The following is a 24,279-nucleotide window of genomic DNA, read 5'->3' as shown; positions in this document are numbered from 1 at the left end:
CTTCCTAACTGGGCTGCTGAGAAAAGCTGGGGCCGAGGTCAGTCAAGGGGCTGGGGGCTTGAGATGGACCTTCCAGACCAGGGGCAAGACAGGAGTGGGGAAGGTGCAGGGAAGCCAGACTGGAGGAAGAAGAAGGGGTGGGTAAGTGGAGCAGTGTGTGGATGGACAGAGGAGAGATGGCTGAAGAGATGGATGGAGAACAGAAGAAGGGAGGGAGGGAGGGAGGGAGGGAGGGAGGGAGGGATGAATCGATATATGGATGTATGGACAGATGGATGAATGGACAGACGGACGAACAGACGGATGGATGGATGAATGGATGGACAGACAGATGGACAAATGAGAGAGAAGTAGATAGCCAGATGGAATGATGACTTTGAGGGAGGAGAGAATTCCTGAGGCAGGTTCCCAACATAGGTTCCTCAGCCACAGGGCACTGGGAAGGTGCTGTCTGGGCCTGGAGCGTCTGACTGACAGACTAGGTGGGCTGGCATTTAGGGGGGTGACCCATACAGTCCCCACAAGAACAGAGGCTCACCAGCCCTTTTGGGTCTTCCCTGTGTCCAGCCCATTTTCCAGAAGAGAACCTCCAAGCCCCAGGTTTCTCTCTGGATGGGAGAGTGACATCCTGGCAGCCTGGATTCCATCCCACCAGCCCCTCAGAACAGTCTCCCCTTGCGCCCCCGGGACTGGGAGCCCCTGGGTTGGGGAGTTCCTCTGCATGCCACCTCCCTCTCGCCCCCCATTAAGAAATTCCACGGAGGCTACTTCCTTCCTGCTTTTAGGAAAAAACACTTTGTCTTAAGCTTCCGCTCCTCCGAGACTGGGGGCCTCTGTTTCCTCCAATTGCACTGTCCTGGGGCCTTGGTAACTTGCCCCAAACCCAGTGAGACAGGAAGTGACTCCAGACCCTGGGGCCCCCACACAGAGGTCTTGTCCCAGCCTTACCCTAGCACAGCGCCAGGGCTCGAAGCAGGAAGCACCACCATGGACCTGGAATTTCCTGACATGGTGGGAGAATCCTTGGTTCTCAACCTGGGACTGCAGGGCGGGAGATTCCAACCCTCAGCCTGGGGGCCCTGAGGGTGGCGGGACTGTGTCTGGCTCCCCGCACGCCTGAGCATTCTGACACCTCCATCTGCACTAATCTGGAAGGGCAGGGATTTTAGGGTCCAGACAGCTGGGGAGGAATCCTGGAGGCCTACGTCCTATCCTGGGCTCCATCTCTGGGCAACCCTGGGGCAAGGTCTGGACTGAAGGGTATCCTTGTGGAGGGAAGGGATGTAGGCCTTACCCGCAAGGCCCAGTGCCAGTCTCCGGCTGCCTGCTTCACGCTGGAGCCAGTGATGTAGCCCAGGCCGCTGCAGAGAAGAGACATGTCAGGCTGAGCACAGACAGGCTGGGGACAGGGAGTGCCTGCTGGTCTGCAAGGAGGCTGCCCACCCTCACCACCCAGCCAGCTGGCCAGGGAGCGGGTCCAGGCGTTTCTCAAAGGCTGACCATCCACCTGTTGAGTTCCCTGGGGGTGCAGGGAACCTTCCCGGGATCCTCAGCCAGACCCTGGTGTCTCGGCTCTCACCTGCCCAGCGGGATGGCGAAGTAGAAGATGGACAGCATGAGCGTGCGAGTGTTCTTGGTGAAGAGGTCACCGATGATGGTGGGCGCGATGGTGGAGTAGCTGGCCTCGCCGATGCCCACCAGCCCCCGGGACAGGACCAGCAGCCAGAAGTACTGTGGGGAGGGGCGGCAGATGCTGAGGACCAGCTATCCACTCTCTGCCTCTCATCTCTGCTTCCCATTTGCTCCCTCCCCCTGCAAGGCCCAGGAGCCAGGGGAAAGAAGGGTAAAGGTGCTGGTGGGCTGCACCTCTGTAAAAACAACCTCCCCAGCCACTCCGGGCCTCAGTTTGCCCCTCTGTATAGTGGGTCTGACGGGGCCTGGCTGGCCCATGCTGGGATGGAACAGGACGATCCCAGCTTGAGAGTGGTATGGCTCAGGTAGACCCCTTTGCCCCCATAAGCTCTGGGGACACAAGCCTAGGTGTCCACTCTCCACCAACTAGGAGACCTGCTCCCTGGTTCTTACTGCAGTTCAGGAGCCTCAAGTCACCACACTTCACTCTGTCCCTCTCCCAAGCCGGGGGACTGGGCCAACCTCACAGTGCTTCGGGCCCAGTATGAGTTGGGAGTGGGCAGGGAAGCCCAGGGGGCCCAGATCCCCTCCCCCTGCACACATCAAAGGGCAAAGCCTGGCTCAGTGGGGAAGGGTGGGGCCCTGCCAGCTGCTGGTGGCAGTACCCTTTGATGTGGACCTGTCCTCTCCTGTCCCCAGCTGCCCAGGAAGAGAACCCAGCCTGGTCATCATTCCCCAGCCCCACCCTGACCACCCATCTGGCCAGCATCACCCACATCCAGCCCTCTCTGGGGGCTCCCTGACTTCTGTCCATCTGCTCACCTCGTCCCCAGCTGGCTGTGATCGCGGTGCTGCCTGGGTTGGCCCATCTCTGACCCCTCATGCTGGTCTCTCTTTCTTCCTCTCACTCTTCCCATCTCCCCATCTGCCCTTAGCTCTTCACCTCTGTTTCTCTTCCTAGGATCACCTGCCCACAGCCTTGGCCTGTTTTTATGTGGGGTCATTTGTCTCTTTTGTATTTTTTTTTTTTTTTTTTTTTTTGAGATGGAGTATCACTGGAATACAGTGGTGCGATCTTGGCTCACTGCCACCTCTGCCCCGCTCATGCCTTGCCCTCTGTGTGAGGCGGGGCACAGGGGCTTACACCTATAATCCTAGCACTTTGAGAGGCTGAGGCAGGAGGATTGCTTGAGGTCAGGAGTTCGAGACCAGCCTGGATAACATAGCAAGACCCCATCTCTACAAAGGTGCACACCTGTAGTCCTAGCTACTTAGGAGACTGAGGCAGGAGGGTCAGTGGAGCCCAGAAGGTCAAGTCTGCAGTAAGCGGTGATCACACCCCTGCATATCAGCCTAGGCGACGAGGCGCGGTGAAACACATTTAAGGCCAGGCATGATTGTTCACACCTGTAATCCCAGCACTTTGGGAAGTCAAGACGGGTGGATCACCTGAGGTCAGGAGTTCGAGACCAGCCTGCCCAACATGACAAAACCCTGTCTCTACTAAAAATACAAAAATTAGCCAGGTATGGTGGTGGGTGCCTATAATCCCAGCTACTCAGGAGGCTTAGGCAGGAGAATCACTTGAACCCGGGTTAGGGACGGCAGGGGGTGTCAGAGGTTGCAGTGAGCTGAGATTGAGCCATTGCACTCCAGCCTGGGTGAAAGAGCAAAACTCCATCTCAAAATAAACAACATTTAAAAATAAAACGAACGTAAAAGGAAACCTTCCATGTGTCTTATCCTGTAACTTCCTTTTGCCCCCTCATTCTTATCTTTTTGAAACCTGTTTATGCTGATGAATCAAGATCTAGTTCATTCTTTTACTGTCAAGAGTCTCACAGGGATGGGCACAGTAGCTCACACCTGTAATCCCAGCACTTCAGGAGGCTCAGGTGGGTGGATCACCTGAAGTCAGGAGTTCGAGGCTAGCCTGACCAAGACGGTAGAAACCCCGTCTCTACTAAAAATACAAAAATTAGCTGGGTGTGGTGGCACACACCTGTAATCCTAGCTACTTGGGAGGCTGAGGCAGGAGAATCACTTGAACCCAGGAGGCAGTGGTTGCAGTGAGCTGATATTGTGCCATTGCACTCCAGCCTGGGCAACGAGAGTGAGAGAGAAACTCTATCTAAAAAAAAAAAAGAGTCATACACACTATTCATCTGTGTAGCTAGTGATGGCCATTTCGATTGCTTCCTTGTTTTTTTTTTTTTTGTTTGTTTGTTTTTTTTTTGCTATGACAGTGCTGCAATGAACCTTCTTTGTCTACAAGCTGGAGTTTCTCTCTTGGGTATATACCCCAAGTAGAGGGCTGGGCCATGGGAGATACAGAGAGTTTTATAATATCCTGCCATCTCACTCTCCAAAGAGACTCTACCAATTTACATTCCCCCCAGCAGGGCTGGAGTCCCCAAATCTTCACAGCTTTGATGACACTTGGTATTGTCAGCCTTTGCAATTGTTGCCAAACTGACGGGTGTGAAATGGTACCTTGCTGCTCTCATTTGCATTTCCCCATCACTGGAGAGGCTGAGCCCTGTCTCTTCCCACATTTATTGGCCGTTTGGGTGTCTTCCTAAGCTGTCTGTAACTATTCCTTGCCCATTTTTCTGCTGCGTTATTTGTCTTTTTCTTATTGATATATAGTCCTAGATTTTAAGAGCTTGCTTTCTGCTTTACTCTCCCCTATCTGGACTTTATTCCGCAGTATGGTTTGAAATACCGACCAAACTTTTCTTTCAATCCAGATGGAGAGGTAGTTCTTCCCAAGCCACCTGTTTCAGATGCAGCTTTCATCCTCCACTAAATCCCCACGGAAATGAGGACTCTGTTGCGTGGATCTTAGTCCACGGCTCTGCTATTTGAGTTAGAATAGCTGCATTTTCATAACTGAGAGGCAAATCCCCTTTTATTTTTCACAATGTTCTTGACGGCTCCTGGGCATTTTCTCTGTCAGATTAACTTCAGAACCACATGGCCAAGGTCTACCAAAAACCCCAGTGGGATGCAAATTGTGACTGCAGTGGATTTCTAGATTCATTGGGGGTGACCTGTTTCTCCCTGTGCCTCTGCTTATCTCCTCTACCAACGCTCCCTCCCCTTCCACACACCCAGAGGTGGGCCCAGACCTGGCACGATGGCCTCCACTCACTGGTCAGTCCCAGGAGCAGCCCCAGAGGTTGGTGACCAGGGGCCTGGCCAGGGGCAAGACAAGGCCCTGAGGGGCCCTAGAGGTTTCTGTAGAGACAGAGTCTTGCTGTATCACCCAGGCTGGAGTGCAGTGGCACACTCTGGGCTTACTGCAACCTCTGTGTCCCAGAAGGCATTCTTTTGCCTCCGCCTCCTGAGTAGCTGGGACTACAGGTGCACATGGCAATGCCCAGCTAATTTCTTTTGTATTTTAGTAGAGATAGGGTTTCACTGTGTTGCCCAGGGGGTCTCGAACTCCTAAGCTCAGGCAATCCACCCACCTCAGCCTCCTAAAGTGCTAGGATTACAGGCATGAGCTACTACGCCCGGCCCAGTCCTTATTTTTGACTGTGGCCACCAGGCTCACTTGCCATCCTGGGCCTGGAGCTCACCTGACCTGACCCTCCTCCATGAAGCTGCCACACGAAGCAAGGATGTCCCTGAAAACCTGCTGATTCTCTCTGCCCTCCCTCCAGCGTCCCCTCTATCCACCCACATCTGACCCGGCCACTGTTCTTCAAACTTTTCCAGAGCTCAGCACTACCACAGAAGGAAGCCCAGACCCTCGAGCCTGGCATTCAAGGTTCTCCATGATGCAGTCCCTGCTTCCTTTCTAGTGAAGATGCAATCCTCAATCTTTTTTTTTTTTTTTTTTGAGATGGAGTTTTGCTCTTGTCACCTAGGCTGGAGTGCAGTGGCGCAATCTCCACTCACTGCAACCTCCACCTTCCAGATTCAAGCGATTCTCCTGCCTCAGCCTCCCACATAGCTGGGATTACAGGCACACACCACCATGCCCGGCTAATTTTTGTATTTTTAGTAGAGATGGGGTTTCTCCATGTTGGCCAGACTGGTCTTGAACTCCTCACCTCAGGTGGTCCACCCACCTCGGCCTCCCAAAGTGCTGGGATTACAGGTGTGAGCCACTGCGCCTGGCCCAATCTCACTCTTTCAATACACTGCACCATTTCTGCAGCTGTGGGTTGGCCCCCTCTGCCCATGATGCCTTCACCGAAAGGCCTAATCTCCCAATCCTGTCTGCCTAGCTCAAACACCATCTTCTCCAGGAAGCCTTCCCTGACCCCATGGATTTCAAGAGATAGCTGTCTCTAGTGAGGACTCTTTCTGCACCTCTTGAAGGCTCTGAGCACAGGAGATCCCGTCAAATCTTCCTGCCCCAAAGCCTCGGTGCTCCCAAGGACAGGGCTATACTGAAAGCTCCTTGAACACAGATCATGTTCTCCCCTTTTCCCATCATCTTTCTCTACAGCAGCCATCATGTGATTGCCCCTCTCTGCTTGACTGCACCTAGAGATGGGAAACTCACTATCTCACAAGGCAACAGGCTCATCTTCAGGAGAAAGAGCAGAAACAGGGACTGGATGAACACAGGGCATGTTCCAGGGCCTAGCCCTTCACAGCTCGGCTGCTTCTCACAGGAAACCTTCGAGTTGGGAAGCATCATCCCCATTTTAACGATGAGGAAACCGAGGCTCAGAGAGATTCAGAGTAAGTATCTCCTGGATACAAAGCTGAGTAGGCAACAAAGTTGGGATAGTCAAGCCGAGGCCTGGGAGAGCTAAATGAGAGGATGCTTCTTTGTGTTGAATTGATGTTTGCTTCTCTGGGATGTCGATCCAAGAATTTAGCTGGTCATCAGACCAAGCACAAACTAAGCAAGAACCAGAGAGGGGTAGTGACTCCCCCAGGGTCACACAGCCAGGTAACAGCAGAGCCAGGACTAGAACCCAGGGCCCTCACTCCTAGGCCAGACTTGTTCTTTGCATCCATCCCAAGTCAGAGGGCCACTCAGAAGGAGTCAGGAGGCCCCTTGGGCTGCAGGTCTCTCTGGTCAGGCCAGCATGGGGAAGGCCCCAGCTGCAGGGCTGGTTTGTGAAAGTGCCCAAAGACCACCTTGTCCCTCTACACTGGGAAGACGCTGGCCTTCAAGCAAAGGAGCTGGAAGCCCCAGGCTGGATGAGCACAAGCCAGTGAGACTCACCACTCAATGGAGGGCCCAGGACGCAGGGGTAGGGGAGAAGCTGGGGCGGGCCTCACCTGCTGGGGAATGAAGGAGCTGGAGAAGGTGACTGCCGACCAGAAGAAAATGCCGCAGCTGAGAATCACCTTCCTGTTGAAGCGATCGCCCAGGTAGCCGAAGATGGGGGCGGCCACCATGAAGCTGCAGATGAACACTGCACAGGAAAAGGAGAGCTTGAGGGGCAGCCCGGGCCCCACGCCCCAGCCCACTGGCCACTTCACACCTGCTTGAGGCCAAGTGCCTGTGGGGCAAAGCCACTGAGGAAGCAGCTCAGAGAGAGGGGACCTCAGCCCCACCTGCACCCCAGGATGGCAGGACCGGCCTTACGAGGTCAGGCGATTCCATGGCACCATCCCCTCCAATATATGTCCAGCGTGTCCAGTTTTAGGTGAGCCCTTTGGGTACTGTTTTTGAGAGTCTTGCTCTGTCACCCAGGCTGTAGTGCAGTGGCACGATCTCAGCTCACTACAACCTCCACCTCCTGGGTTCAAGCAATTCTCCTGCCTCAGCCTCCCGAGTAGCTGGAATTACAGACTTGCACCACCACGCCCAGTAGAGATGGGGTTTTACCATGTTGGCCAGGCTGGTCTTAAACTCCTGACCTCATGATCCACCTGCCACAGCCTCCCAAAGTGCTGGGATTACAGGCGTGAGCCACCGCGCCCAGCCTGGGGTACTTTCTAAAAGAATAAAGACCTATTTATTGAACACTTTCTACATGCCAGACATTGTGCTGGGGGCTCAGCATGTCATATCTCACATATCTTTTTAAATTTTGCTTCTGTTTATTGTTTTGAGACAGGGTCTTACTCTGTCACCCAGGCTGGAGTGCAGTGGCACAATCTCAGCTCACTGCAACCTCCACCTCCTGGGTTCAAGCGATTCTCATGCCTCAGCCACCTGAATAGCTGGCATTACAGGTGCGGGCCATCATATTTGGCCAATCTTTGTATTTTAGTAGACATGGGGTTTGGCCATGTTGTCCAGGCTGGTCTCGAACTCCTGGTCTCAAGTAATTCACCTGCTTCAGCCTCCCAAAGTGTGAGGATTACAGTTGTGAGCCACCGCACCTGGCTGTATCTCATGTATCATGTACCTTTCCAGCCCCTCCCACCTCACAGATGCGGAGACAGATGCAGAGGGAAAGTGACTTTCCCAATAGCCCACAGGCAATAAAAGTCCCAGTGGGGATGTGACCCCATCTGCATGACTCCAGGGCCTGTGTTCCTTATACTTCGCCACACTGCACTCCTTATTCTACTTGGGAAAGAAGTTCAGAGAGGGAAAGGGATCTACACAAGGTCACACAGCAAATCAGGGCAGAACTGGGCCTGGAACTCCATTTCACACCTGCCGAATCACACAGCTACCCTTGTTCCCAGCGTCTCAGGGGCTTTCCTGATGCCTGAAAACACTGTCATCCATCCCCCCATCCTACCCTCCTGTCATTCACCACCACCGCCACCACCAATTTTTTTTTTTTTTTTTTTTTGAGATGGAGTCTCGCTCTGTCTCCCAGGCTGGAACGTAGTGGCATAATCTCAGCTCACCACAACCTCCAACTCCCGAGTTCAAGCAATTGAACCCTGCCTCAGCCTCCAGGCTGGAGTGCTAGGATTACAGGCGTGAGCCACTGCACCTGGTCCAGTCCTTATTTTTGACTGTGGCCACCAGGCTCACTTGCACGCCACCATGCCTGGCTAATTTTTGTCTTTTTAGTCAAGATGGGGTTTCACCATGTTGGCTAGGCTGGTCTCAAACTCCTGACCTCAAGCGATCCGCCTGCCTCGGCCTCCCAAAGTGCTGGGATTACAGGCGTGAACCACCACACCTGGCCACCACAATTTTAAATAGAGGGGTCAGAGGAGGAGATATTTCAGCCAGGACCTGGAGGAGGTGAGGAAACAAATCATGCAATTCTTGGGGCAAGAACAGCAGGCACTCAGGCCCTGGGGCAGGAGTCCACTCAGCATGTCGGATGACAGGAGAGAGGCTGGGGTGGGGCCTCAGAGCCCCCAATGATGACTGTGATGTCCATGGATGACAAAGGAAGACATGAGGGGATGCCAAGAACACACCATGACCTGGCTTTGTTCTTCTAGGACAAGAGGTTAAAAGACTCACTGGGAGGCCACTGCCAGTGATGGGAGGGGCCTTGGAGGTCCCAGGTGGGATGAAGAGGTGCAGAGCAAGGCAGGGTAGACCCTAGGTTACACGGCGAGGCAGCTCCCTTTCCCATTCCTCCCCCTGGAAGGCAGTCCCACAGCTGATAGACAGATGGCCAGACAAAGGCTGGGAGTGGCAGACAAGGCAGCCTGTTGGCCTCTGACCGCCTGGCTGAATGTGCTGAATGTGTGCGTGGGCCTAAGACCCTGGCGAGATGGGACCTGAGAGAAGAGAAAGAGGGAGAGAGGAAGGAAGGAGGAAAAGAGAGGGGAAGGCGGGGCGAGAGGGCCGGGCACAGCCCCCGAACTTGGCTGGGGAGTGACTGCCCCTCTCTTATTAGAGCAAGAGCAGGCTGGGGAGTCTGTGTACATGGTGGGTGTGCAAGGAGACCCACTAATTCCAGAGGACTTGAGCAGAATCCCCTTGTAGGTGCACAGACCTGGGCGTGGGAGACACTCCCTGGGCTCAAATTCACCTCTGCTTATTCCCAGCTGGTAACCTCAGTCAGGTCCCGACCTTTCTGTCCCACCTTCAATGGTGTGCTGAGAAACATTTAACTGGCTCTGAAAAAGGGTCAAGAGAAGCCCTCATGTGGCGTGTTTTTTTTTTTGTTGTTTGTTTGTTTGTTTGTTGGTACTTGGAGGCTTGCTCTGTCTCCCAGGCTGGAGTGCAATGGTGTGGTCTCATTTCACTGCAACCTCCACCTCCCAGGTTTAAGCAATTCTCCTGCCTCAGCCTCCCAAGCTGGGATTACAGGTGCGCACCACCATGCCTGGCTAATTTTTGTATTTTTAGTAGCAATGGGGTTTTGCCATGTTGGCTAGGCTGGTCTCAAACACCTGACCTCAGGTGACCTAACCTCCTACCTCACCCTCCAAAGTGCTGGGATTACAGGCATAAGCCACTGTGCTGGGCTGTGTTTGCTCATTTCTGTGGTGTAAACACCCGCTCTGAGTTCAAGCTACCCATGTTGGGTCACTGATGGGAGTTAGAGAGGCATATGCAGGAGCACACCACTGTCCGGGGTTTCTGCCACACAAACAGAACAGATGTCACCACCATGGGAACACGGACGACACTTAAACATAGTACAATCATTAGAAAGTGAGGGCTTTTTTTTTTTTTTTTTTTTGAGATGGAGTCTCGTTCTGTCCCCCGAGCTGGAATGCAGTGGTGTGATGTCGGCTCACCGCAACCTCCACCTCCAGGGTTCAAGTGATTCTCCTGCCTCAGCCTCCCGAGTAACTGGGATTATAGGCAGGAACCGCCACACCTGGCTAATTTTGTGTTTTTAGTAGAGATGGGGTTTCACCATGTTGGTCAGGCTGGTCTCAAAGCCCTGACCTCAGATGACCCGCCCGCCTTGGCCTCTCAAAGTGCTGGGATTATAGGTGTGAGCCACTGTACCCGGCCCCCGTTTCTAATTACTTAATTGTAAGTTGATACTATTTAGTTATTAACAATGGTTGTATTTAACAACCAGCTCACACACCATTCCTGAAATGTCAACAATTGACTCTCATGAGCCCATGTGAGCCAGCGCCAACATGCCAACATCCTCATCTGTAAAATGAAGATAAAAATAGCAGCTTCCAAGGCTGGTCTGGGTGCTGGCTAGCGCATGTGAGGAGGTACTTAATACCACACCCTGCCCAGAGCAGGCCAGCCTTGATCAACACTGGGCCCTTGTTTAAATTAGGGCAGAAATTATTTCCTCACATCTAGAAAAAGAATTTTTCCTGCTGGGCCTGCCTCCAAGGACCTGCCTGAGATCAGATGAGAATGTGAGCAGGAGGGAGATTTCCAGTCGCATCAGGACTCATACATGTTAGGGGGAGGAGGAAGGGTTACTCTCTCTGTGCCTATCTGTGCCAGGTGGGGAGTAGACAGAAGCAGAGGAGGAGTTGCTGGCCAGGGACAGATCCTATTCATAAGTTGGCCTGTTTAAGAACAACCTATGCTGAGCAACCAGCAAGGAGCTCCAAATGCTGCCAGGATAATGAAGACAGGCTTCCTGGAGGTGGCGGTGTCAAAGCAGGGTGCTGAAGCATGCACAGGAGTTTACCATTACAATAACACTTAACATCAATGATATATGCTGAAATATAAACTTCGGATCTTACCAGCAATACTAGATAATGGCTGATGAGGCATAAAGCTTAGTGTTCATAATAACTGCACTGATTATTTATGGAGCACTTGTTACAGGAAAGGCCTAGGGATGCAGCCTCAACATACACACAGATGATCTCACTTCATTCTGTTCTCTTCATTTGACAGAGGAGACAATACAGGCCAAAAGAAGTGATGTCACACTGCTAGTGTGTGGCTGAGCCAGAATTCAAACCCCAATTTGGCAGACTCCAGAGCCCTTGGTCAAAATCACGCCACAGTCTGCCATGCTGAAAAGCGGGAAGGTCCCTGCCAGTGTTCCCAAAGTCAGAGAAAGCTCAGGGCACGTTGAGGACAGCAAGGAGACAGGTCAGGCCACGGTGTGAGAAGGCTGAAGAGGAGGCAGTGAGAAGGGAGGCCATGGAGGGAGGACTGGACTCTGAAGAGCAGGACAGCATCTGGTGTTTAGAAAGCGACGGAGAAACACCACCCCCAACGCCACTTGAAAAAGCACCTGCCAGTTGGGTGAAGAGGTGTCAGAGGGATGCAGCCCAGACCTTGGCCAGACCCTGGCCATCGTGGCCGTTCTCCCCTCTTGCCCACAGTGGAGTAGGAATCGCAGTCCTCTCCTGGCTCTTTCAACTCCTCCCTGGTTTCTGGCTGCTCATTCAGATGGGCAGAAGCCCCCAGGACTGCAGATGGACTCCTGGCAGAGGCAGGCATGCTCCATCCCCACCCACTGGTCCCAGCGTGATGTACTTGGCCAAGCACCTACGTGCCCTTAGCTCCCCACATCCATGCCCATCTTACAGCTGGGGTCACTGAGGCCCCAAGAGGTGGAGGAATTGGCCCTAGATGACAGCACATAAGAAAGGGACACTCCACACCACTGCCTGCCCCCGAGTGCCTTCCCTCAGGACAAGGCAGTCCAGGGTCGAGGGGAGGTGGGGTCCATCATTGCTGCCCTCCCCTCTGCTCAGGACAGGAGGGAAGACCCCTCCTGGACCTCTGGGAGGTCACAAACCTTGAAGGGTCCTGAACACAATCAGGGTAGGCACGGGGAGGGGGCAGAGAGAACATTCCTGGCAGAAGGGACAGGATGGGTGATGGCTCAGCCATGTGAACCTCGTCCGATGCAGACACAGAGGCCAGCGGGCAGCTCTGATGAAAATAAAGACCAGCCTGGCTGGGCCTCCAGGCTAGAAGCTTCCCCTGCCCACCGCCCCACAATCCCGTGGTCTTTGTTTGTTTGAGGAGAGCTTTCTGGGCAGACTGGCAGCCCCACCCCTGGTTCTGGTAGGGGCGGCTTTCCCAGCAGTTCCACAGGAGGACATCCTGTGGAGGGTGTGGGGAGCCCTCACTCGGCTCACGTGTGCTGAGCCCACAGGTCTGGGACAATGGAGAGACAGGGCAGGCAGCCAGGGCCCGGCGGGGGAGGCCGGGGCAGCAGGGAGGGAGGACTCAGAACAACCGGCCCGCCTCAGGGTCTCGGACCGGGGCCTCACTCCCTCCCCTCAATGTTCAGGCAGGAGGCCATCCAAAAGCCACAGGGGGCAAACGGGTACCTTAGGTGCTGGACACCTCTCACAGCAGCCCAGAGCTCAGAACCCCCACGGGGTCTCTCTGTCCTGGTAGGCAGCCCCAGACATCCGTCCATGGTGAGGGTAGCCACCTTCCTGGCATGCCTGGCCTGTATGACTCCAGAAGGCCATTCTGGAGCAGGAGAGACAGGGCTGAGCTTGGGGGAGCTCTGAGCTCCCACTCAGTGGCCTTGGACCCTGCATTCGGCCCTTGCCTCAGCCTGAACCACAGCTATTTTTACATGGCTGAGCTGTTATTTGGAGAAGACTCGCCATCCTCCACATCCTGTGGGCAGGGAGGATACTCAGGAGGCATGGGTGGGGTGCGGCCAGGCTCTGCCATCCAAGGGACAGCCCAGGTTGGCCAAGCCAAGGGAGAGTGCTGAGGACAGATGGCCCCATTGGCACCTGAGAGCTCACCATGCTCAGACTTCCCACCTTCTCCGTGATCCCTCTACTCAGGATATAAATTGTGCTGGCCTCACAGGCCTCAGGGTGAAGGAGATTTTGGGGCCACCTCTTGAACAGTTGGGGGGGCTTGGGGAACAGCCACAGGAGATGTCCGACTCTGCCTTCAGAATCCAAGTCCGCTGAAGCAGAAGGCAGTTGCCGGGCTGGCCAAAGATGTGGGGGTGAACGGCCAGGAGACTTGCCCTAAAGCAGAGGCACTGTCTGGTTTCAGAGTTGGCTCTTCCTGTCCCCACTCTCCCTCCATTCCCCCATCCCATCCTGGCACTTCCTCATGACCCCACAAACCCCAGCCTTTAGCTTCCTCTGCCACCCTTCCCACACTTGATCTCAGAATAAATATCCTGATACACACATCTTACATGGACCTGCCTGCTCCAAAACCTTCTCTGGCTCCCCACTGCCCCAAGACAAAATCCACATGCCTTATCTTGGCCTTCAAGCCTTTCATGGTCAGACCCTGCCCACTGTTGAGCCTCTCCTCCTCTGTTCTCCCCATGCACCAACCCATGGCCAATGGGCCACACAGGTCACTGAGTTAGGCAGTGTCACAAACAACCTTTGTTCTCCCTCGCCCTTCTCTGTGTGCCACTGATGTCGATTTCCTCAGATCCTACTTTCTCTTTTATTTTGAGACAGAGTCTCACTCTGTCACCGAGGCTGGAGTGCAGTGGTGCGATCTCGGCTCACTGCAACCTTTGCTTCCTGGGTTCAAGCAATTCTCCTGCCTCAGACTCCCGAGTAGCTGGGATTACAGGTGCACACCAGCATGCCCGGCTAATTTTTGTATTTTTAGTAGAGACAGGGTTTCACCATGTTGGTCAGGCTGGTCTCGAACTCCTGACTTTGTGATCCGCCCACCTTGGCCTTCCAAAGTGATGGGATTACAGGCGTGAGCCACTGCACCCAGCCTGCTCTATTAATTTGGAATTTGAGTTTGTCTGCAGTGGCGATTGTCCCCTGTGTCCCATGCAGGCTCTGCGTCATGAAGAATTCCCCAAGGAATGGTCTGGGATTTGCTTCTGCTGGGGTCCCTGGAAATATAGGGGGCCTCCGTGGGGAAGGAATTAGAAGGCCCAGGCCTGTATGCAGCAGGGGCTAGAACTAGGCTCTCTGCATCAAGCCAGAGCCAGGTGGGAAATGTCTGTTCTTGAAAGGGAACTCCACCAGAAAACTACCCACCAGCGTGGGGACACAGCTTGGAATCAGGGAGCTTGGCTGGAAATGGAACCACCATGATGGGAATGCAGAAGCCCCAGGCCTGGAAACTGAGCCAGACTGGTGTTCCTTTGCTGAGTCTGGGCGACGTGTCATATGGAAGTTGGTTGGGCTATTCTCACTGCTTTTTATGTATGTTGAAAATTTTTCATGATAAAAATGTTTATATTAAAAATACTGTGACAAGCTTCGAAGACATTTATCTGGTCCCTAAACACTGCAGCACTTGGCTTCAATTCTAGCTCCCACTCCCTTTTCTGAGTTCAGCTCTCTGCTTCTGGCATCTGGGAATTTCCTGCTAGCTTTAGCTGTCAAGCTCAGCTTTGTAATTTAAACATGTTTTCTTGGCATATTTTATCTAGCTTGGAGGGGAAAGGAGGCTTCACACATTTACTCGATCTCACATGCTGACTACAAACTCTAACTCATCTTTCAAAGCCTCATTCTAATGTCTCCTCCTCGAGGACGTATTCTCTACCTGCCACCCGCCAAGGCGAGGCGCACACTCTCTGCCATCCACCAGGCTCCCATAGTCCCCCTGTGCCCAGGTGGTGACTTGATGATACATTTTCTGCCCCCATAGCTAGAGGGAATCTACCTGAGGGCAGGAACTGAGTCTGGGTAGAGCCCAGCACACAGCCTGCCAAGATGTAGGTTCAGTGGCAGCTGCCTCTTCAGGTATAGGCCATAGCGGTTCCTGATTTCCTGGAACAGCAAAACCTATGAGCTGTAATTTTTTTCTTTTTTTTTTTTTTTTTTTTTGAGATGGAGTCTTGCTCTGTCACCCAGGCTGGAGTGCAGTGGTGCAATCTCGGCTTGCTGCAACCTCTGCCTCCCGGGTTCCAGCGATTCTCCTGCCTCAGCCTCCTGAGTAGCTGGGATTACAGATACATTCCACCAGGCCCAGCTAATTTTTGTATTTTTTTAGTAGAGACGGGGTTTCACCATATTGGCCAGGCTGGTCTCACACTCCTGACCTTGTGATTCGCCTGCCTTGAACTCCCAAAGTGCTGGGATGGCAGATGTGAGCCACCACACCAGCCTTTTTTTTTTTTTTGAGATGGAGTCTCATTCTGTCACCTGGGCTGGAGTGCAGTGACATGATCTTGGCTCACTGTAATCTCCACCTCCCGCTTCAAGTGATTCCCCTGCCTCAGCCTCCTGAGTAGCTAGGATTACAGGTGTCAACCACCACACCTGGCTAATTTTTGTATTTTTAGTAGAGACAGGGTTTCACCATGTTGGCCAGACTGGTCTCGAACTCCTGACCTCAGATGATCCACCTGACTTGGCCTCCCAAAGTGCTGGGATTACAGGCATGAGCCACTGTACCTGGCCTGTGAGCTGTAATTCTGCTGTGGGTTTTCACAGAGGCTGAGCTATGACTCCTGTGGGCAACTCAGGGGCCAGGCCCGAGCCAGCAGCACTCTCATCTCTGCAAAGGGGCTGCTGAAAGTGGGCAGTCCTCAGCAGTTTTCACGCCTGGTCCCAGAGGGGAGGCAGCAGGAGCAAGCCCAGGCCTACCCCTGAGCCACCCCCTCCCTGTCTCCTGGCCCAGCAGCCCCTGGTGCCCACAAATAAGCAGGCAGCCCAGCTCTCAGCCCCAGCCCTTTGATCTGGGCAAGAACCGACACCTGGCTGGCGCCCTCCACCTGGCTCCAACCTTATCGGGCGTGGGGAAGGCACAGATGCCTGAGACACAGGCCAATTAGGTGACTTGCCTAGTTGTCCACTGAGTCACATCTTGGTCTACTCGAATGTTGCCTTGGCTTAGGTGGCCGAAGGGGTGAGGACACCCTGGAGAGGCATTCCAGCTATGCTGGGGCAGGTGACAGGTGAGGGCCATCATGTACAGACTAGACAGTCCCTGAGGATGCTGAGAGTTCTCACCATGGCCCAGAGGCACCCACCCTGGGGACACTGAGATGCCAGACACCCAAACCATGCAGGCCAGTGGGCAGGAGAGGCAGAGGCCAGGTCCCTCTTCCGGGCTGGCTGCTGTCCACCATGAGCCCTCAAGCAAGTGGCTTCCCTGTCTTGGCCTTTGTCCCTGTATCTGATAAGTGAAGCTGATGAAGGGAACCTGCAGGGTTACCGGAAGACTCAAACGGGATGACGGGTGTCATGCTTTGTCCACCTCTAGCCAGGTCACTGGGATGAATAGGAATGGTGTGAATTCTCTTTCATGAGCCCAAGAAGCCAGCCAAGAACAGAGCCACAAAAAGAACCAGGGAACCCTCACAGCTGCCTTGAGCCGAGCCCCATGGCCCTCCCTACCATTCCCTGCACCTCCCACCCCTCCCCCTCCCTGGGCTGTGCTGGCCCCGACCATGCTCAATGGGCATTAAACAGAGGATGCTTGCGGTAAAGCCTTACTCCAGATGAGGCAGTGAGGCCAGGACTAGGAGGGAGATGGGGCTCAGGCCAAGTCCCCAGTGAGTCAGGAGCCATGCAGGGTGGGGGTTGGGCAGCGAGGCCTTCTCCACCCTTTCCTCACCAGCCTGGCAGCCCACTCCTTCCCATGTACCCATGTGCCCGGAACTCTGTTTCCCAGCCAAAGTGCTGGTCACTGCATGTACACAGCCCAGAGCAGGCCATAGGAGCCTGTCTCGGGGGCAGGGCAGGCAGACTTATTCTGGCCTAGCCAGGGAGGCCCAGGAAGAGGTGGTGGAGGGGTTGGGCTCATGGCATGGGAAGAGGTAATGTCTGCCAGGACAGACACCTGGACACCCACAGGGAACACTGGACCACACAGCCTTGCCCCATCCCAGCACAGTCCAGTCTCACCTGAGACCTGGAACCATTGCATCCCCTCTCTCTGAGCCCTAAGGTCCCCATCTGGGCTATGGGGACAGCTAGGAGGGGGTGGTGAGTGGCTGTGGCACTCTGAGCTCAGGAGACATTGTGCATACTGGAATGCCACTTAGACAGGTCAGGCAGGTTCCTGGGCAGAGCCAGCTCACTCCTCCCTTCCCTCCCAGGAGGGCCCAGGAAGGGAAGCATTCCCCAACTGCAGTACAAACCATGGGGACCTTATCCTATATCTGACTGGGCCTCCAAGCTGGATGGACTCCGGGTCCAAGGGCCCAGAAAAGGCAGGGCCCAAGCCAGGGCTACATAGCACCTCCAGGCCAGAGTCAGGACCAGCGTCAGGACCAGCCTCCTGCCCCAGCCCTGGGCTGTAGGACTGGCCAGAGTCTCTGCCCGGCCTGAGGGGTGCTGCTGAGGGCAAAGCCAACGAGGCCAGGGAGCCAGGAGCCTAGTTCCCATGGGACCATGCCTCAGCGGGGGCAGGGACAGGGAGGCACATACCCGGATGGAGGGCCTGGGAGGCTGCCTGGGAGGCTCCATGGCCTCCCACACTGTCCCAGCCCAGCTTCCAGCAGGCTGGGGGCTCGGGCCCTGCTCTGGCAGCCCATCAGAAGCCTGGGCTCTGCAGGAGAGAGAACCTCAGGCCCACGGCCAGTCCAGGGCTGATTCTCAGGCGCCTGCCCCAGGCTTGGGAACTGCTCTAGGGCTGACCAGGTGGAGTTTCCTGCTCATCACCTAAGAGGTGATTCCCAGGGTGGATGGTTATGGAAGGAGTGTGGGGGAGGACAGGAGATAAAAACGGGGTCACCATGGCTCTGTTGGCATTGCTCAACTTATTGACTTAAGGAGCTCCCTACACCAGCCTCAGGATGGATACCAGATCCTGATGGATACCTGATGAGGCCCCAGGACCTAGAGGAAGAGTCACCTCTGCAAATCTGGCCCTTGACCTGCACCCCCATATCTGCCCTCAGGGCAAGTATTATTCATTTTGTTAGACAAGAAAAGAAGCAGAGGCTCAGAGACACGTTGCCATTGGCAGGCGACAATAGTGGGATTGGGGGGCAAAGTCCACTCTTTCCAGGAGTCAGCACCAGTGAAGAGAGACCGGGCGGGGCAGGGGGCAGAGGACGGCCAACAGGACAGGACCCACGATGCCAGCGCCTGGGCAGGGTAAGGTGGGGGTGGGCCTCACCTGACTGCAGCAAGCCAGCGCCTCGGTCCTTGACCCCAAAGTGCTGCTGGATGTCCAGAAGGACGCCTGGAGGAAGACAGAGGGTGCTCACTGGACGAGTCTGATGCCTGGTGTCCCCAAGCCCAGCCCAGCCTCTTTCCCGCCCTGCAGGGCCCAGCCTGCCCCATTTGCAGGTCTCCTGCTCTGCTGTGACCTCCACCCTTACAAGGTTTGCCAGGCTTGCCTCCTGCCCTGCTGGGGTCTCCTGTCCCCAGCCTGTCCCCATCACTCACAAAGGCCTGAGGGGCAGGGACAAGCAGGGCTTGTCTGTGGTTATTCTGCCCCATGGGCAAGCATGCCTCCTATCTGCCAGCCTGGGCCTCTTCCCTACCTGCGGCCCAGGCCCAGATCAGTGCAACACACACAGGCCTTTCCCTCCGAGTCCATGGCCTAGAGAGCAGTGGGGGGCCTGAAAGCTGCAGGGAGCCCTCTGGCCTGGGAGGGAGCAGCCACACTCACTCTGGTTCACCTGCTCATGTGCACAAGCACATTTGTATGCACACACACACTCACACGCGCACACACACACATGTACACACACAGGCACATGTGTGCAGACATACACACATGCACACACACATATATGCACATGCACACACACATGCACGCTGCTCTCAGGATTGTGTAACTGGGGCCCCCCATTTTCAGACACAGCATCCAGGGATACAGAGGGAAGCGGGTGGGGTTTCAGGCCCACTTTCTTAGGAGAACTGGATTCCTGAGGCCGAACCTGCTCCCAAGCCCCACTACTTTAGGGCTTTGCATGTCACAGGGTGGCAGCAGCAGCTGGACCACCTAGAAACCATCCACAGCTGCCAACAGACTGACAGAGCCATGGCTTGACAGCAGGAAGGCAGGGTCTTGGACCCTCCACCCCTCACAGCACCCAGTGAGGACTTCTGAGTAAGCACAACTCACAGCCCTGCAAGGCCTTGGGGTCCCCACTTACACTTCCCTCCCAGGACAGGACCCAGGCCACAGGTCAGGGCCCCCTGACCACAGCATGTCTGCAGTGAGAAGGGACAGGGGAGAAAGGAGAGATGGCCCTGCCCTTGGGGGCTCCCCAGGCAGGGACAGAGGCCTCTGGGGGACTGCAGAGCTCTTCGTGATGATGATGATGACGACGGCAGCATTCAGCAGAGGATGGTTTGCCTAACTGACCATTAAATGCCTGTTTAATCCTCACTCAGCCCCAGGATGCTGGTCCCAGTATCCGAGTTGACAGATGAGGAAACTGGAGCATAGGAAATTAAGCCATGGGCTCAAAGCCACACCCCAGGGAAGCAGGAAAGAGTGGAATCTCTGAGTGCTGTATGAGGGACCCGCTAGCAGCTGGGACTGAGGGTGCAGAAGGACTGGGGAGGTTGGAATGTCCCCATCCCTTCCGAGACCCAGGTTGGGATGCTGAGTGATTTCCTGGAAGGCAGAACCACACAGGCTGATGTCCCAGCAGCCTGACAGCCCCGAGAAGCCGTCTTCCTCCTTGTTAATGCCCTGAGTGGATTGACCATAATTACCCATGATGAAGAGACTGTGAGAGGCCCAGTTAATGACTTAATAACCAAGGCAGGCTGTGACTTTGTCTTGAGGGTGGAAGCCGGGGCCACTCCTAGGCCCGTGGATGGCAGGGCCAGCAAGAGGGACCTCTGAGGTGCCCCGCCCCAGCCCCAGGGGCTCACCGTCCCACAACCCGTTCCTTTCTGAGTTAGGACCTCTGTTCCCTCCTGATGTGTGGCTTTGATCCCATCACTCCGTGGTACAGTCACTGTCATCTGGGGTTCCCCCTCGCCCAGGCCCTTCACCAGACCACAGGGTGCAGGTATGGCCCTGCCAGCCCCACCCTCAGCCTGCCTTCTCAGAACACCACCCCTCCACTAGCCACCCCAAACTCCTCATAGCCCCCTGACTCCGCACACTTCCTCTTCTTTTTTTGAGACGGAGCTTCACTCTGCCACCTAGGCTGGAATGCAGTGGCTCGATCTCGGCTCACTGCAAACTCCACCTCCCAGATTCAATCAACCCTCTAGCCTCAACCTCCCACGTAACTGGGGTTAGAGGCACACACCACTACGCCCAGCTAATTTTTGTATTTTTAGTAGAGACAGGGTTTCACCATGTTGGCCAGGCTGGTCTCAAACTCCTGACCTCAGGTGATCCACCTGCCTCAGCTTCCCAGAGTGCTGGGATTACAGGCGTGAGCCACCGCGCCTGGCCCACACCTCCTCTTCTATACTTGTATGATGACTTCATCAACTGGGCTCACTCCTGCCACTCCTTTGAGGCCAGATCAGATGCCTGATGTTCTGGGACATCTTCCCTGGTTGCTCCCCTCCCACCGCTCTCTGTAAGTTACTTTCCTCCACTCTACCCCGTCCAAACTCATTTTAGCACTGGGCCCACCAGGATGAGTGAGTTCTATGGGGAATGCGCATAAGAGTGGATGTGAGTGCCTCCTAAGGCCAGGAGCTAAGAGCCACTAGTTACTGCTGCCTGCTAAGTTCCAAGGAACTGTGTGAGGTTTTGAAGATGGTACAGATGCTGGCCTCACTTTCTGTGCTGGGATTTGTGATTCTCATCCCGTTTTATTTTGGAAGAAACCAAGACTCTGAGACATGAAGTCATTTGTCACCCAGCACATTCTGTTTTGGAGTGAGCTCTGAAACCAGGTCTACGGCCAGAAACCAAAGCTTGTTCTCCAACCACGCTGCCTTCTGCATGGTTTGCTGGTGTCCTCCAGGGCCCAGCACACACGTGGCCCACAGGGACTTCACACATGGGTGAATGTGGCCTCATCCTCCACTAGACCACAAGCAAGGAAGGGCTGTGGTATATCATCTCCAGGACCCAGACCAGGGACTGTCATGATTTGGGTGTTGGGTGGACAGAAGGATGGGCGGAGTCAGGAGGAGGCAGGAGGGTCCCCATCCATAGGCCAGGGGAGGGACATGGGTCTGCATGACTGCAGGCTCTGTTTCAGGGAGGGAGGCCATATCAAATAGCCATTATGGGCCAGGTGCGGTGGCTCATACCTGTAATCTCAGCACTCTGGGAGGCCAAGGTGGGTGGATCACCTGACGTCAGGAGTTCAAGACCAACCTGTCCCACATGGTAAAACTCCATCTCTACTAAAAATACAAAAAATTAGCTGGGTGTGGTGGCAGGTGCCTGTAGTCCCAGCTACTTGGGAAGCTGAGGCAGGAGTATTGCTTGAACCCAGGAGGCAGAGGTTGCAGCGAGCCGAAATCATACCACTGCACTCCAGCCTGGGTGACAGAGCAAGACTCCGTCTCAAAAATATATATATATAGCCATCATGACCACGTCCTGTGTGCACGACAAATCAAAACACTCTCATTTCTTCCCTGCAGCACATCCCAGCCATCCAACTGCACACTTCCCCATCCGATGACTTCAAGGTCCAGCATTTGCCTCTGCCTCCAGGAAGCCTCCCCTGACTTCCTCTACCATAGAGCTCCTGGTAGAGGGAGGAACATTCCTCCATATCCAGATGGGCATCTAAGATCTCTGGGAAGTCCTGGGCAGTTCTCAGGACACAGGAAGCTGTGGATAACACGGCCTGTCCCCATCCAACCACTCCCCAGAGCCTGGCCTTGGGTCCAAGGCCAAGCACCAGGAAAAAGACCAGAGAGAGCCTTCCCAGGGAACAGGGCTTCCTGCAGGCTGCGAGGCCCAAGGTTGCACCCAGTCTCAGCCTTTCTGGCTTGCTTTCCCTCTTCCAGGCCTGGAAGCAGCCTGAGCCACAGGAGGGTGAGATCCTGCTGGCCGCTGGCACGGGAAGCGTGTGTCACAGCAGCTCAGCCGTCGCCTCAGATTTTCCTCTGGGCTCCAGCACCCTCCCTTCTTCACCACAGCCTTATTTTTAGCCTCTTTCCTGGAGGCTGAGGTTTGGTGGGTCACAGGACGGGCCTCACGCCCAGGAGCAGCCTCCCACAGCTCGGGCCAAGCCCACCTCGCCAGCCCTGGAACAGGCAAGGTGGGATTCCCACCCCAGATGCGGACACAGTCACAGTGCAGGCCTCTCCAGGCAGCACCCCAAATCCACAGCCAGAATCGTCCTCTGGCCACAGGGTCCTCATCACCCAAGAAAACGGGAGTGCCTGAGTCTTCTCATCCACTGACAACAGTTACACACCTCCCAAGCCCCAGGAGGTGTCACCTCTTGTCTGAGGCCAGTGCCCCCTACTCTGGGCCAACTGTCTCTCTCACCTGGCAGGGATGTGGCGCTGAGCCACTCCTTGGCTTGGGCTGGTGCATTCAGCCTCTCCCTGGCTTCAAGCTCCTGCACAGCGGCTCACACACGTGCCCACACCTCCCTCGTCCTGGTGGTGAGAATAGCTGTCTTGTCCCCTCTGCCAGCAGCTCCTTCCCTCTCCTCCTTTCACAGGTGATGGTATTTGTTGTCACTTTGAGACAGGGTCTTGCTCTCTGACCCAGGCTAAGGTGCAGTGACACAATCACAGCTCACTGCAGCCTTGGCCTTTTGGGCTCCAGCCACCCTCCTGCCTCAGCCTCCTGAGTAGCTGAGACCACAAGTGTGCACCACCACACTCAGCTGAGAAGTTCTTAAGAGTTCCTTCCCCTTCCCAACTCAATATCTTCACCTGCTTTCCTCCTCTAAAACCAGCCACTTCCTGGAGACTCAACCCCCAGATGCTCTCATCCCCATTTCTCAGACCCCTGGCTCTGATTCCCCAGCTCACCACTGGGTCCCCATTCCCTGAGACACTGCAGGACCCTGAGAGTCAGATGCAATGCCCCCTCACCCCCCCCGGCTCCCTCCACCCCATGAGCGTGTCCCATTTATTCCCCATCTGCTTCGTCGCCTGGCCTCCTCCCTGGGCTCCCTGCCTCCGACCCCTGCCTTCCTTTTGCTGCCGGACCTCACAAGGTCTTACCAATCTCCTACTGGGTTCTAGGTCCTGGCCCGGGGCTCCAGAGGCCACAAGAGCGTTCCTGGACTCGAGGAGCTAGGGCTGTGACCCACTGGCTGTCACCTCTGTCCAGGCCTCAGAATCGCCCATCAGTCCTTCAGGGTCCACTGGCCCACGCCCCTGGTTCAGTAATGGTACCGACAAGGATAACACACACATTCATGTGTATTGGCCAACTGCTTTATGCTAGGTGCTCTTCCACAGGCACAGCTGCCCACTCACACGGAGCTGCCCCACTACTGCCCAGACTTCTAGCATTTGAGGTCTCCACGATCTGGCCCTAAGCCAGCTCTTCTCCCAGCCACAGTGCCCACCACCACACACACACACACACACACAGCCCCTGATTCCAGGCCAAGGGGAACGTCACTAGCCATGACTCCACCTCCCTGGAGCCCTCCTTCTTCCTGTGAAATGCAGAGACCAGACAGATCAGTGGCCCCAAACTTGCCTGAGAAGCCCAGTCACCTCTAGGGAGGGTGCTTATTAAATACGGCTTCCTGGGGCCCGTCCCAAGCCCTCGGAGCCACCCTCTCTAGGTGTGGGACCCAGGTATCTATAAATGCACTGGCCGGGTGATTGGAAACCTGGCCCGGCTGCTCGGAGCTCCCTGGGGAACCGCACGGCGCAGACTGCAGGTGTACCCTTTTCCTAAGACAGTCATCTCTAGCCATTAACAGCTGCCTCGCCCTCTAGGGCCCAGATGCAAGGTCACATCTATTGGGACAGCTGCCCTCTCTCCTCCGAGGCTCTTGGTGAAATGGTGCCCGTAACCGCAAGGGCACCCCCAGAACTAGATGAACTCTGGCCCTGACTTACTCAGCGGCAGGTCCCAGACACTCGCAGTGATTCCCCATCATTGCCAGGCCCTCC

At 55.2% G+C, this 24,279-nt stretch overlaps 1 protein-coding gene across 8 annotated transcripts in view; it reads right to left on the bottom strand.

Moving 5' to 3' along the window:
• The window catches only part of SPNS2 (SPNS lysolipid transporter 2, sphingosine-1-phosphate), a 39,761-nt gene that overhangs the window by 6,401 nt on the left and 9,081 nt on the right, over nt 1-24,279 (bottom strand). For 6 of the 8 annotated variants that reach the window (XR_013535452.1, XR_013535454.1, XR_004743116.3 and 3 more), the window contains exons 2-5: nt 18,416-18,481; nt 6,883-7,019; nt 1,580-1,731; nt 1,295-1,361 (exon numbers count right to left, since the gene is read on the bottom strand). Coding sequence is in view for 4 of the 8 variants with exons in the window: in XM_035299539.3 (XP_035155430.3) it covers nt 1,295-1,361; nt 1,580-1,731; nt 6,883-7,019; nt 18,416-18,481 (422 nt within the window). In the remaining 4 variants the exon portion in view is untranslated. The remainder of the gene's footprint in view (nt 1-1,294; nt 1,362-1,579; nt 1,732-6,882; nt 7,020-18,415; nt 18,482-24,279) is intronic. The other 2 variants (XR_013535453.1, XM_035299538.3) reach the window with 1 other exon arrangement.

Source organism: Callithrix jacchus, chromosome 5 (assembly GCF_049354715.1).
Source record: "Callithrix jacchus isolate 240 chromosome 5, calJac240_pri, whole genome shotgun sequence".
NCBI classification, from domain to species: Eukaryota; Metazoa; Chordata; class Mammalia; order Primates; family Cebidae; genus Callithrix; species Callithrix jacchus.
Note: the sequence above shows the minus strand (reverse complement) of the source record. Positions and strands in the feature narration are given on the sequence as shown.